General features: G+C 43.8%; 1 protein-coding gene across 1 annotated transcript; it reads right to left on the bottom strand.

Annotated features, from left to right (window-relative positions):
• Nucleotides 1–727: 727 nt before the first annotated feature.
• LDHB (lactate dehydrogenase B) lies at nucleotides 728–12,109 on the bottom strand. The gene is made up of 8 exons (XM_086466589.1): nucleotides 12,063–12,109; nucleotides 11,020–11,151; nucleotides 6,921–7,038; nucleotides 6,226–6,399; nucleotides 3,884–4,057; nucleotides 2,872–2,989; nucleotides 1,852–1,975; nucleotides 728–1,080 (listed from the first exon to the last, which is right to left on the bottom strand). Exons 2-8 carry the CDS (start codon nucleotides 11,143–11,145, stop codon nucleotides 913–915), a joined length of 1,002 nt encoding a protein of 333 aa, XP_086322715.1. The 5' UTR covers nucleotides 11,146–11,151; nucleotides 12,063–12,109; the 3' UTR covers nucleotides 728–912.
• Nucleotides 12,110–13,545: the final 1,436 nt, after the last annotated feature.

The raw sequence follows: 13,545 nt of genomic DNA on the forward strand, positions 1-13,545 counted from the left end.
GCTAGATGGATTTGATACTGTTTGTCCCCTGGACATGTAGGTTGAGCAGCTCTAGGCATCCCAAGCAAGTACTGGCTCCTCCTTGCTTAACATCTATTCCATAATTGTAAGTGATTAAGAAATAAAACTTTAGGATTTTTTAAATCTATTCCCCCCCCCCCCCCCCACGTATACAAGCATTTGTGAAACAATCACACTGAAATTTAGATACTAAAGACCCAATTTGACTTCTACAAACATTACCATGGGACTCCAGTCTAACTCTAAAAAAACTTTGGATTTTGGTAATCAAATAGAAAAGAATCTTGTTTGTTCTAAACATTATGAAAACTAGACACCAATAAAAGGCAAGGAATAGAAGAGAAGGATCTACAAAACCCTTTTTCTAGGCCAGTGGCATAGAGAATCTTAATGTTGCCATATTTTTGGCAGGTGGCCCAGAGGCAGATTCTCATTCCATTTCCTCTACCATCAGTAAAAAACAGGATGTACTGTATGAGAAACAAGTCTGGGAATGAACATTTAGTCAGTATCTGGATTGAAACTAAATCATACAAAAAAGGCTTCCAGTAAGGTTGTATTAGTGAAATCCCACCACAGGTGATTGTTTCTAACCTTTTAAAAGGACATGTGTGTCTACACTTCCATGTAGTCTGTTGCAAACATTAAAGGAGAACACTAGAGTAAGATAATTTAAAAACTGAAAATAAGTCACTAGGACAAAATGTGCCTGAAATTTGCTTTATTTGTTCATAAGGTCTGTGCGTTACAGCAAGCATAAGTTTAGCTACTGTGGACAAAGCTCAGTCTGGAAGAGCATTAAATGTTAACCATCGAGATGTATAGTGAGTAGAGCCCACATTTGTACACAACACGCTGTTTTTCCTGTCGCTGGAATCTAACACTCATGCATTACAAATCTTTGAGATCTTTCTGGATGTTCCACAATGTATCCGCGCTCTTCTTCAGCTGAGCCACCTCATCATCCTTCAGCTTTTGGTTGATGACACTTGTCAATCCAGAGGCACTTAGGACAGCAGGAAGGCTCAAGAAGACATCATTCTCAATGCCATACATGCCCTGCCACAAACAAAAGAGATCACTCAGACATGAACCCATCACCCCAGATCTGCTTTTAGTTTATATAGCAGGAGGCCTTCTGAGAGCAGAGCTCAAGACTATCACTTTGCAACCTGCAGAAAACTTTATGTCATGATGTTTTTGAGAAAATTAGAAGTACAGAGCAGTTTTAGACAAAGTGATTGGCAATACTGAGATGGCCGATTTCGGAAACCTCGCCTCCAAACCCCTCACTTTTACTTATACACAGCAAGTAGCTGACAAAATTCAAAGACATGGGATTAGGGTGGGTCTTTTTTCCTCCTGTAGAGGGAGCAGTAAGTTCAGCCTGCTCAGAGTCCTTGCTGCACCAGAGGTTATACAGCTGGTACAGACTAGATGCGGCCAGTTACACCAGCTATAAAAGGACACAGGTCCCTTCCCTAGACCTTTGCTAGTCTATTCATGGAATCACAGCTGGGCCTCCATGAAGTTTTCCATTTTTGCACTGAAACTTCCTTTTAATGAATCTGCGTGCCACACATGGTAAACTTTACACAAGGGTAGTATAACATTGAGTACAGAGAACCTAGTTTCAGCTCCAGACTTGTGAAGAGCATAGGCCAAGAGGTCAGACTAGAAAAAATGCAATAGTAAGCTCCCATTTTAAATTCAAAGCAGTATTTTACAAAGCTTCCCTTGTTCAGCACCTTACTAACAGAGACTACTTAGCTTTTCCTTAACGCAAAAGAGCATGAGATACACAGCAATCAATTAACCACCCCTTCTTACCTTTACCAGTGTTGAGACTGAATGAACCCGGCACAAGTTCTTCAGCATGGACTCACAGAGGTCAGCAACGCTAAGGCCAATAGCCCAGTTTGTGTATCCCTTAAGTCTGATTACCTCGTAGGCACTAAGGAAATATTTAAATACAGTTGCATCAAGATGTCTTCAAGACACTGTGCGAATGCCAAGTCTTAAGAGGAGTGAATGTTTCCCATTTTAAAAATCTGAAACTCCTGTGACACACATTCTAAGTTTTGGAATTAAAATGTCAAAGTAAGAGTTACGTATTTCAGCATTAGAGGATAAAGTCTACATTACCCCATACGATAATAATGAGCCCTATTGTCTCACAGGATTAGCTGAAAAGAAAAATAGCTTCCATCTATGAACAGTTCTTAGTGTTAAGTACAAAAACAGACACCTACAACCGAACAAGTTCTCTATTCAAGTCAGCAGCACAATCATTCTGAGTGCATTTGGAATAGGGTAAACATTTAGAGTAAAAGCCATGCACTACCTACACACACCCCCCAGTTTTTTTAACCAACATCTGCATATACTTTATACCAGTATAATCCTTATTTCATAAGGGAGACAAGTGATTTAGCAACATGTATAGTTACCTCTAGTCAATTTTTCTTAAATCAATGAACAAGTTTTCCCAGATCAACTCCAACACTCTGCTCACAGAAACATACCTTTCCTTAGACTCTGCTGCCCTTTGAACAAAGTTAACCATTTAAGAAGCTACTTGTGAGAAAACATGTGCACACAGCTCTAAAAGCTGCAGTGCTAAAGTGGATACGTTATGCAATAACTTGTCTCCCTGCAGGACAATAAAGCTCACCAACCAAAATCCTGCATTTCTGTGTTTAAACCAGTAGTTCCACTTACTCATGCAACCCTCTAAATAAAAGGGCTTGAAAGCTGCAGCAGAATGGAGAGGCAGTGACAAGGAGGCAGTGTGCAGACTAGCTATTTTCATCATCACCTATATCCACCTTATTCCTCAAGTCATTTTACCTTTCAACCACTTGCTTGTGGACTTCCTTCCAGTTCTCACCATCTTTGTCAGTTCCCATGGCAGGATTCAGCTCCTGGAGAGAAACACCTGCCACATTAACTCCACTCCAAACAGCCACTGTAACAGAGAGAGGACATAAGTTTCAATAACACTTAGCAACTCCCCCTCCGCTTTTCCTATCCAAGATAACCAGAAACAGAGTAGTAGCAGCCACAACCACGATAACATTTGAGGCAAATTTTAAGTTTTCATTTAGCTATAGTTAATTCTGAGAACTCTGGGGGTCATATGAGACTATTTTAGTACTGACACTTTAACAAGTCAATTGCAACACATGAACAACACAACTCTCAGTCCTTGGAAAGCACAGACAACTACTTTTGAAGTCAGAAACCTCAAATTCTAGCAAAAAGTCACATCTTAGCTGCTCAGCCTTTTAAAACTAGTTTTGCTTTAGAATTCCTACACACATGTTCTGCTGCATTAATTCAGTTCATGTATTTCAAGTGTGAAATAAGACAAATAAGCTTCTTTTGATTTCACATGGTTTTAAAGCCATCTCTTTTAAATGGAGAAAATTCCCAAATTAAGGTAAAGGGCAATTTTGTTAACCTGAATTGCTAGCTTTTTCTACAACTTGCAATAAGCTCTGACATTGACCTAAAAACAGCTAATACTTCTTTCAGAGAACTGTCCTACACGCTATGTTATGATACTCCAAAAACTGAGGATAAACAGAAGTAGCAAGCTGTAGCTTTTAAGACACAGTTTAGCTAACAAAATTGGCCTTTTTAGTTCAGGGTTTAATTATACAGCCACAACCACTTTTATTAAAAACGTGTAGCTAGATTTCCTGGACTTGTCTCAACTCTGATCTCCATAAAAATATAGCAAAGTGCTAGTTACTCCAGCACAGCTGCATCTGCTCTTTCAGAATTTTGTAACACCCCTTAGGCCTCAACCTCTAACATTTTATCAGCCATTCCCAAGGAGGTCAGAACTGCTCCTTACCACTAGAATCACCATGTTCTCCCAAGATCCAGCCATGGCAACTGGTTGGGTGGATGCCAAGTCTCTCAGCCATCAGAAAGCGAAATCTAGCTGTGTCTAGATTGCAGCCACTTCCAATCACACGGTGTTTTGGCAGGCCGCTCAGCTTCCATGTGACATAGGTTAATATATCCACTGGAAAGAAAAACAAGCACAGTAAATGAAGCCGTTCACGTACAAGAACACTGCAACAATTACTTTACTGCAAATAGCAGGGCAATCAGGAGGACTCAAACACAGTTGTGCTCATTGGTCAAAGTATTTTAGGTCTGACTGTTTGGGGATTAAAATGAATGCACTGCTTGAAATTTAGGATCCAGCAAGCTACTGTTCAAAGAAAACTGAGGAAGGTCTTTGGAGATTCGTATCCTACCAGCTAAAGTTGGAGGTGTTTTTTTGTCACAGCTAAACCCCTAGGGCATCCATAATTGGGACTCAACTTGGGTGGCTAGAACATTCAAGCAATTTTCTAAAGTAACATTACCTTCCACTTCATCATCACAGTAAGAGGTAAAGCAATTTACAATGAAACATGTTTGAGATTCACGTACTCTACTTCTAGTTGGTAACTACTTCAGTTTAATTTCTTGAACAGATTCATGCACTAAGCAGTTTCTCATCGATTACCTCTGTAACATGAAAAGCCAGATGAGCAATATGCTTTAGCTGCACATGGCTCTAAAAATACAGTTTTAGAAAAAAAACAAGCCTAGGTTGCAGCAGAGAGAAGAATGTAAGCAGAGAGAAAAACCTCTAATCCACAGCTCAAAGCAATAATAAACAGGCTGCAATAATTACGGCTCCAAAACTCTCAAAGGCCAGACGCTTCTTAGGAGGGAATGTATTTTTGTATATAGATTTAAGACACATTATTTGCTCTGCTCACACCAAAAGCACATCATCTCAGTACAGGTCGCACCTTGCTGTTCCAAGTGGCACACTCATCAGGCATAGCTTCCCGGCAGCTTCAGCTGGGGCAGTTCCTGACAGGATCACAGTAATCTGTACAGACTATGGAGCATCTCCCTATCAAACAGCTACAATTGCTCCAGACAGTCTGACTTTCAAGTCAGGTGCTGAGACACACACCCAGACTTTGGGCTCTACTTTGGAGTCTCATTGTCTGCCTACAGCAGGGCTTTCCATAGGACAGGCTGCGGACACCACTACCTGAGCTAGCACCCAAACAGATCCAGGGAAGTTAAACAGGGAAGGATATCAAGGTCACACACCAATACACATGCAGTGGACACCCCTGAAGTCCCTTCTAATGGGGTCACAATAACTCCCACTATATAAGATGTGGACAAAATGCCACACATTGAGAAAACAAACAATTATAAAAATAATTCTGAAAAAACAACATGCAATTTTCCTCCTGCAGCTGCTCCACTGGAAAGAAGTCTACAGTTTTAATTCAGCCTTGCTAGAACAAGAACAATTTGATCTTTGACTGAGCTCAATTTATAGGCATTTAAAATTGCCATAAGCTACTGTACTTGCACAGTACACTAGAATTCAGTAGTATTAATTGTACACCAGCTAATTACTCAACCACCAGCTGAGTTGCTAGCTTTACATGCATTGTTTTGACTCTGCAAAGTTATTTTTAAAAAGTCACTTCATTGTCAGGGTTCTGTAGTAATGGCTTCACTCAGATGTTGAATCAAGCAAAGACAGCCCTAAAGACATCCTACAGAGCATATCAGAACATTTACAGTCAGTTTTAGGCATCCAAATACCCAAGCTGTCCTAGGGCAATAACATGTTTGCAAGTGAGCACACAAATACGTGGCATCAGTTATAACTAAGTCTTTTCTAATCTAACTATGTAGAACAGTTACCCTTTCCCTCATCATAGGCTTCAGCACGCAAATTCTTTTCCCTGAAAATATAGCTAAGACCCTAGGGTAAGATCTGCATCCCGAAAAACGGCCATATCATACCCAAACGCAAGAGAGTTATGATTTACAAACAATTTAAAAGCAAGATGGATGTCTCCTTTAGAGATAACAATTTTAAACTACCTACTGCTTAAGCCAAAAGTATGTAAGTAACTGAAGTATTTACCATGAGGCATGCTTTTGCTTTTAAAAAATGGACACCATGAGAAGTTCTGATTAAAGAGAGCATTGGAAAGTACAGAGTATTTGTTTGTACTCTGCTGTTAGCAACTACATGGCAGATGTGCACAGAAAGATATTCATTTTCAACATTCAATTTGTATTTGAGAAGATGGAAAAAATAAAACACTAGTTCATCGACAACAGAATTTTAAGCGTTCTAGGAAAAGACTGCCTTACCTGGGTTGGAAACCACCAGGATGGTGCAGTTGGGGCTGTATTTGACAATCTGAGGAATGATGAATTTGAAGACATTCACATTCCTCTGAACCAGGTTGAGACGACTCTCTCCCTCTTGCTGACGAACTCCTGCAGTTACTACCACAATCCTGGAGTTGGCTGTGACAGCATAGTCTACAACAGAGCACAGGGGAAGAAGATACAGAAGATGTTAGACTTAGCACTAATTTCAATAGCATTGCGTTCATAGAGGTATTATGGGTCACTTCTCTACTGTGCATACATTCAAACCTAAAAACATGGGACATGGATATTAGAGCCAGCACCATCTCCTTAACATTGTCCTGATATATTAATATGTGTGTCTTGACAGTACATTCAACCCCTCTGAATCTCATTTCCGCCATCCAAATAACAATACTGTTTCTTCTACAAAGAGGTAGCAGAGTTTCATTAAAATCAATTTTATTCAACAAACCCAAAACTGTAAAGTGGCCGTTTGAGATGCAAGAGAAAACCCAGATTACAAGCCACTCCCATTGATACAGTGTTCATCTGAACTCTCACCCCAATTCATACACTTTAAACTTTTCAATGCCAAATCCTTAAGAGTTCTTTAGGATTACACAACTAACAGTCCACTATTAAGCAAATTCACAGAATATCAGTACTAAATAACAGAAACCAAGGTTCACCTTTGTCTGCCACAATCTTGTGAGTGTGAAGGAACAAGCTCCCGTGCTGTAGATCCATCATTTCTCCTTTTAGTTTGTCTTCCAAAACATCAACCAGAGCAAGCTCATCACAAAGGTCCTGAAAACAACAGAATTTGAAGGGGTCAATGAAGCAGTTAACTTGCATTTTAAAGTCACCCCTGAGCTGAGCTACATTACATTTTGAAGTAACTTGTTACACACCCAAAAGCACCTCTTCTCCAGAGGTAAACCAGCAGGACAGAACTACCTTGATGTACCTCACAGTAACAAAGTCAGAGGCTACTACAGCACAGGTTCATAAAACTCATTCAGACTTTCCAAAAAAGGTGTTATTTGTGGGGAGTTTGAGTGCACAGCTAACCCTTTGGTAGCAAGGCACTTCATGATTTAGTTATCTCACAAAAAAAGTCACATCTTCCAAAGCTGTAACAAACCCTCTAAATCTATCCGGCAAATAGGCTTATTTTAGATACTTAAATACCTAACAGAACATACGACAATTATCAAAATAAGTATTCTCTTATAATATTCCTTCAACCAATTCACTTCACAAAAATATAGAATGGAAACAGACTTAATTGTCCTCTACAGTAAAAACAGTATCAAGAGGAAACAGATTCTTTACCTAATTTTTCTCTATTAGAGCTACTACATCATATTTACTTCAGATTTAGCCATGTATGCTTGTTGTCCAGCTAAGCTGGGAGATAACATCATATAGTCTCAGAACTGGAAAACAGTGAAATACAGGGGTGGAGGAAAAAGGCATTCTGCTGTAATGCAAAGTTTTACCACCTTTTGACAGAAGTGTTTACTAACCTTGTAAATTCTACTATACTTAAAGGCTTATCATTCAGTAAATTACACTGAGATTCAAATTACTACTCCTCTCCATTTTCCTACATTACACCCCATTTGAAAGCAGTTAAGCCATTTTTTATGCCATTGAAAATATTACTGCAAGCAAGCTGCTTTGTTTAATTTTATATCAAAGATAACACTACTTCACATGGAAATAGTAATTATTAGCATCAACTAAACTACTTTAAACATGCAACAATATGCACTGTTTTTCCACAGGAAAATACTTATTTTGAAGTATGAAACAAAGTTTGGAGTTTACTGCTTTTCTGCATCGCCTTCTTTCAAAGCTGATGATCAACTGCTAAAGGAAAACGGTAAGAATCTGTATCTGCACTTGCTCTGTTCTCAGAATAGTCTGCAGGGTAAAAATAAAGTCTCAGTTACTTTACTATTACGAAAAACTCTCCTTAACTGAAGTCACTGGCATTAAACTAATAAGTTAGTGTAATGAGAATTGGAAAAAATAATGTGTGCACATGTGCAATTATGGATAGATTTACACACAGGCAGTCTGGTAAGATGGGACTTTCAGTCTAGACCTTGCAACCAATATTCACCAGACTCTGCATGTTCAAGGAGCCCCTTCTCATTGAGACAGAAGAACACCTGGAATAGCTCCAATGACTAATTTAATAAATTTGCATCAGTGTTGCCTAGAGAAGAATTCAGCTCATTATTATCACACAATCACCAAAAGCAGTTTAAAATACTCGCATTGAAAACAGCTGTGGAGATGTTATCATTTCTAAAAGAGTACAGCAACATCAGTGATTTGTCTCAGAGGGAGCTAAAAATAACCAAGATGGACGTTTTAGTGCCATTCAAATTTATATAATAAATACTACACCAGTATACTGAAATTGGTATTATCACACCATTTAATTTTATAAAATCCATCACCATCTAAAACTCAATTGCATCTACATATTAAAGTATAGGAAATTAAGTATGAAATTTCATGTCATGGTTTAACAAAAAGACATCTTAGGGAGCCAACCATCTCGCACAAATCAAAGCCACATTGTACCCGTCAACAGCTGGCTGAACATGAGCCAGCAGTGTGCCCAGGTGGCCAAGAAGGTCAACAGCATCCCAGCCTGTATCAGAAATAGTGTGGCCAGCAGGAGTAGGGAGGTGATCGTGCCCCTGTACTTGGCACTGGTGAGTCTCCACCTCAAATACTGTGTGCAGTTTTGGGCCCCTCACTTTAAGAGGGACACTGAGGTGGTGGAGCGTGTCCAGAGAAGGGCAACAAAGCTGGTGAAGGGCCTGGAGAACAGGTCTTGTGAGGAGCGGCTGAGGGAACTGGGGCTGTTTAGTCTGGAGAAAAGGAGGCTGAGGGGAGACCTTATCACTCTCTACAGCTACCTGAAAGGAGGTGGTAGTGAGGTGGGGGTCGGTCTCTTCTCCCAAGTAAGAAGCAGTAGGACAAGGGTAAACAGCCTCAAGTTGCACCAGGGGAGGTTTAGTTTGGACATTAGGAAAAATTTCTTCACTGAAAGGGTTGTCAAGCACTGGAACAGGCTGCCCAGGGAAGTGGTAGAGTCACCATCCCTGGAGGTGTTTGAAAAGCACGTAGATGTGGTGCTTAGGGACATGGTTTAGTGATGGGCTTGGCAGTGCTAGGTTAACAGTTGGACTTGATATTAAAGGTCTTTTCCAACCTAAATAATTCTAATTCAGTGACAAGAATCAGATGGCTTTGTTATAAAAATGGTCAGTTTTTTTTTTACTGCAGCTTATAGTTGAGAGAATAAGAGTGCAGAAGCTTGGTTAAACTCCATCATGCCAGAATCCAAGCTTGAAAAATTTAAAGCCAGTTTCTATTCTGGGTTTGGTGCATACACTTGTTAGTAGTAAAACTTCGTACCTACATTTCTGAAAGCACCACTTGATCCTGCTTAGAGCAGTGTATTAAACACAGATGAATGCTGGATTTGGTAGTTGTGGTAACTTTGAAGTTTGTGGTAACTTCATCTGGCTCCCTCACTGTCAACCTTACAGGTTACACTACATCTTCGAAGACAAATGAGTCCAGACCACAAGAAGCAAATGCTTCCTTAAAAAATATGAATATAAAACCCCACAATAAGCTGTCACTGTTTTTCTATTAGATTTCTCCTTTAGTTACATAGCTTTAAAAACTATGTTACTTTCACATCAGTACTTAGTTTCACTGTGGCCTTTTCTCAAGTTTTTCCTTTCTCACAAGGCTCATGAATATAAGTGAAAACCCTTAAAAAATTTAATTATTAAAGCCACAGTGCTTTAAACATGCATCCTCAAGGTAACAGGTAGAAGAAGGACCATCTCCAAATAAAATACAGCTGCTTTAGTAGCACATGGAATATTTTTGATCTCACTGGCAGCTACCTGATGTAAGATCCAGCCCTGCAAGTGGGTAGGGCATATCTGTTTATGCCTTCTTTAAAAAAAAAAAAAAAAAAAAATTAACTCATTCCCAATATTCTCTAAAAACAAAGTGCAAAGTACAAGAGATTCTTATTGCATAATAAGCCTCTGCCTTGCTCAAAGACTGCAAAATGGGATTTGGAAAAAAAAAAAAACCCACAGACACCACAAACACCCCAGAAACAGGAAAAGTCAGAATAACCTTTAAGTCCAGCCCTCCATTTTTAGTTTTCAGAAAACCAGCTAAAACCTCTCTGGAAACAATAAAGCCATGTAATCAAGCAATAAGGGCTTAAGAGAAATAACTGAAAATACTGCTATCCCCTTCAGTAGGCTTCTTTATTAGGGCACATATGCATTAAAAGAGTAAACAGCTAACGTGCATAGCTCTGATTTCTGTCCCATATTCCACATGGATTTCTGCTGTCTGCCCAGCTGAGCTCTCCCACCAAGCAAATTCCAGCTTTGTTGTGCAAGAATAAGAAAACTAAGAAGAGAAAGAAAAGGTTGGTAAGGGCTTCAGAGATGTTGCTTGCTACATTTTCCCAGTAGCCTCTAGAATAACCCTGCCTAATGAGAGATTTATTGCTAAGCACAGATGGAAAGGTGAAAGAACAAGGAGAAACTGAATAGGGAGGTCCGCCTTGCATGACCAGCGTAGGTTGCTGCTTGCTTACACGAACTGCAAATGATTCATTCCTGTACCAGCCTAGGAGGTTTCCCACCATTTGCTAAGACAAACAGGCAGTGCAGAACACTACAGCTGTGGGAACTTGGCTAGCGCACTGTCCTTGAGCCGTACCTTGCCAAGGATGCTGATAGCACACGCCATCCCAACCTGTCCAACCCCCACAACAGTTATCTTGTTGTTTGGGGCCGCGGCTCCCACAGCAACGGGGGTCATCAGCTTCTCCTTGAGAGTAGCCATGGTGTTCTGCAAGGAGAGACGGAAAGATTTGGTTCAAAGCAAGCCACGGGGAACCAAAACGCAAGCTTTGAGTCGAAAAGGGCATCTGCCACAGCCGCAAACTTGCCGACGGCGGTGCTGCGAGCTGCTGCTGGCGGCAGTATGCGTAAGGCAGCGCAGGGGCACGCTGCCCTTGCTCGCAGGGCTCCTTCCACCCCACGAGTTACCGGCCCGCCCACTCCTCCTTGGCCACAGGGCTCTGGCTCCCACCCCTCCCCGGTGCCCAGCGAGGGGCTGAAGGGGAGCTGAGGCTATTTCGGCAGCACGTAACAGAACAGCCTCCTGTTCGCAGAGTGCCCGGAGCCTCCCCGCAGAAGGCAAACACACCTTCTGCGTTAACACCCCTTCGGCATTCCAACTCCCTTCAAAACGCCCATCAGGGCTCCGGGACTGGTAATAACACCACGAACCAGTTTGGGAGCTGGGAGCCTGCTGGGATTTCCCCGGCTCGTTCCCATTCGGGCCCGAGGCTCACTTCGTCCAACCCACGGAGCTCCCCCACTGTGCCTCCGTCCCTCCCCTTCCCGCACCACCCCTCCCCCCCCCGCGCAAGCCGTGGGTACCGCCCCACCCCGCCGGCTACCGAGGGGCCGGGGCCGGCACACGCGGTCACCCAGCGGGTTTCTGCGCCCGGCCGAGTGCCGCCATCCCTCCCAAACCCTCAGGAGCCGCAGCCTGGCCCCGGCTACCGGATCCTACCGGTGCTGGGACCGACCGCCCCAAACACCATCCGCCCGCCACGCGGGGATGCTCGGCCCCGGAGGAAGGCGACTGGCCGCGGCGGGACCAAGCCACCCGGGGAAGGGAAGCACGGGCTAGGTGACCCTACATCATTCCGCAGAGCGGGCCCCGCCAGCTCCGCTCCCCTCCGTACCCACCAGGAAGGCTCAGAGCGGTGAGAGACGAGAGAACCACGACCGCTACCGTCCGCGGCTCGGGCAATGAGGGCTCCGCAGCAGAAGGGGCGGGCCCCGCGGACAGGGCCGGGCCGGGTTGAGCCGCCCCTCGCCGCGCCCTCCTGGGCGTTCCCCGGCGCCATTGGGGAGGCGGTGGCCGCCGCCGCGCTCAATCCCCGCCAAGGACGGAGGCTCAAGGGTGCCGCCGCCCCGCCCCCGGCTCCCCGCTCCGTCCCCCCCTGGCCAACTATTCCCGCCTCCTCCCCCCCCCCCGCCGCGGCAGGGCCGTGAGGCAGCTGCCGCCGGCGGGCCGGCGCGGCGCAGGGCGGCCGTCGCTGACCCCCTTTAGCATCGCTGCGGCTGCCCGGCCGCCTGACGGGGCAGGGAGAGGCCGGCTCGTCCCTCGTTATGTGCTGAGGGCGCGGAGGCGGTCAGAGCGGGGCTGCCGGGAGCCGGGCCGGGCCCGGGCGGCGGGGCCGGCAGCCGCCGTGCAGCCCTGAGCAGGGGCCGGTTCGGCGGCGGGAGGTCGGTGCTGTGAGCCGGGCACTGCTCGTGGGGTGGCCATCACAGAGGCCGGTGGTCTGACGGGAGCCTCTGAGTTTCCCTTCGTAATTAGGTAACAAGGTGTGGGGAAGCGTGATCCCAGCTTCACAGGGCCAGAGACTTGGCCAGAAGGGACGTGCAGAGGAATCGCTGCAAGCAAGATGTGCAAAAATAAAGCCTTTTACTTGATCTTCTTCCGGAGCAAAGTTGCTCAGGTTGGTGGTACCTAATTTTTATACTCTCTGATTTTTGCCCTGCGGCTGACTTGGGTGGAATTTTTCGTGGTTGAACAAATCCGGCCGGGACAATGGCACGCCTGGGGTCACACACAAATGCTTTGGCAGGAACAAAGGAATGTAACCTGATGCAGTGCCGGAGCCGCTCCGCTCCTCCTCCCCCTCCGTCAGCTTCGGCCCTGTCCGTGTCACACTGTCTCTGTTTCGCCATATCCCGGAAGAGCATCACTTTAAAACTGTAGTATGTGGGACCTGTGGAATGAGCCCCGGGAGCGTGAACGGGGCTTTGTGCCTTGTTAAAGTAGTAAGCACATCCATCACTCTTAGTAACAGTAAAAAACAGATGATATGACACGCTTTTCCTTTGACCTATGGAACAGATAAACTGAAAATTTGGGTATAGGATTTACATTGTTGCTGGTCAGAGAAGAAGGAAGTGATTTGTTGAAATTCCCGCAGGACCATCACATGTGAAATAGGAAAGAATAACAATACTTTGTCCTCATGCTATAAAATTACTTCTTTCTGGCTGTGAAGGACGAAAGTAGCGGCAAAACACTGAATTGTACATGTTTAGTTTCACTAGGGAAAAAAAAAAGCTTTAAGTTCCTTGTCACACGTGATTAATTCTCTCTCACAAAAGGGAAAACAGAATGGTAGATTCCAGAGTCCTCCCAAAGAAGTCA

This window comes from Leptosomus discolor, chromosome 1 (assembly GCF_034619465.1).
Source record: "Leptosomus discolor isolate bLepDis1 chromosome 1, bLepDis1.hap2, whole genome shotgun sequence".
In the NCBI taxonomy this organism is placed as follows: Eukaryota; Metazoa; Chordata; class Aves; order Leptosomiformes; family Leptosomidae; genus Leptosomus; species Leptosomus discolor.

Excerpts from the sequence above, each read along its gene's own strand:
- LDHB (XM_086466589.1), bottom strand. The coding sequence starts at position 11,145 with ATGGCTACTCTCAAGGAGAAGCTGATGACCCCCGTTGCTGTGGGAGCC. Across the intron at positions 7,039-11,019 it reads CTATCAGCATCCTTGGCAAG|GACCTTTGTGATGAGCTTGC; the intron begins GTACGGCTCAAG and ends TGTTGTTTTCAG. Across the intron at positions 4,058-6,225 it reads CCTGGTGGTTTCCAACCCAG|TGGATATATTAACCTATGTC; the intron begins GTAAGGCAGTCT and ends TTTTCTTTCCAG.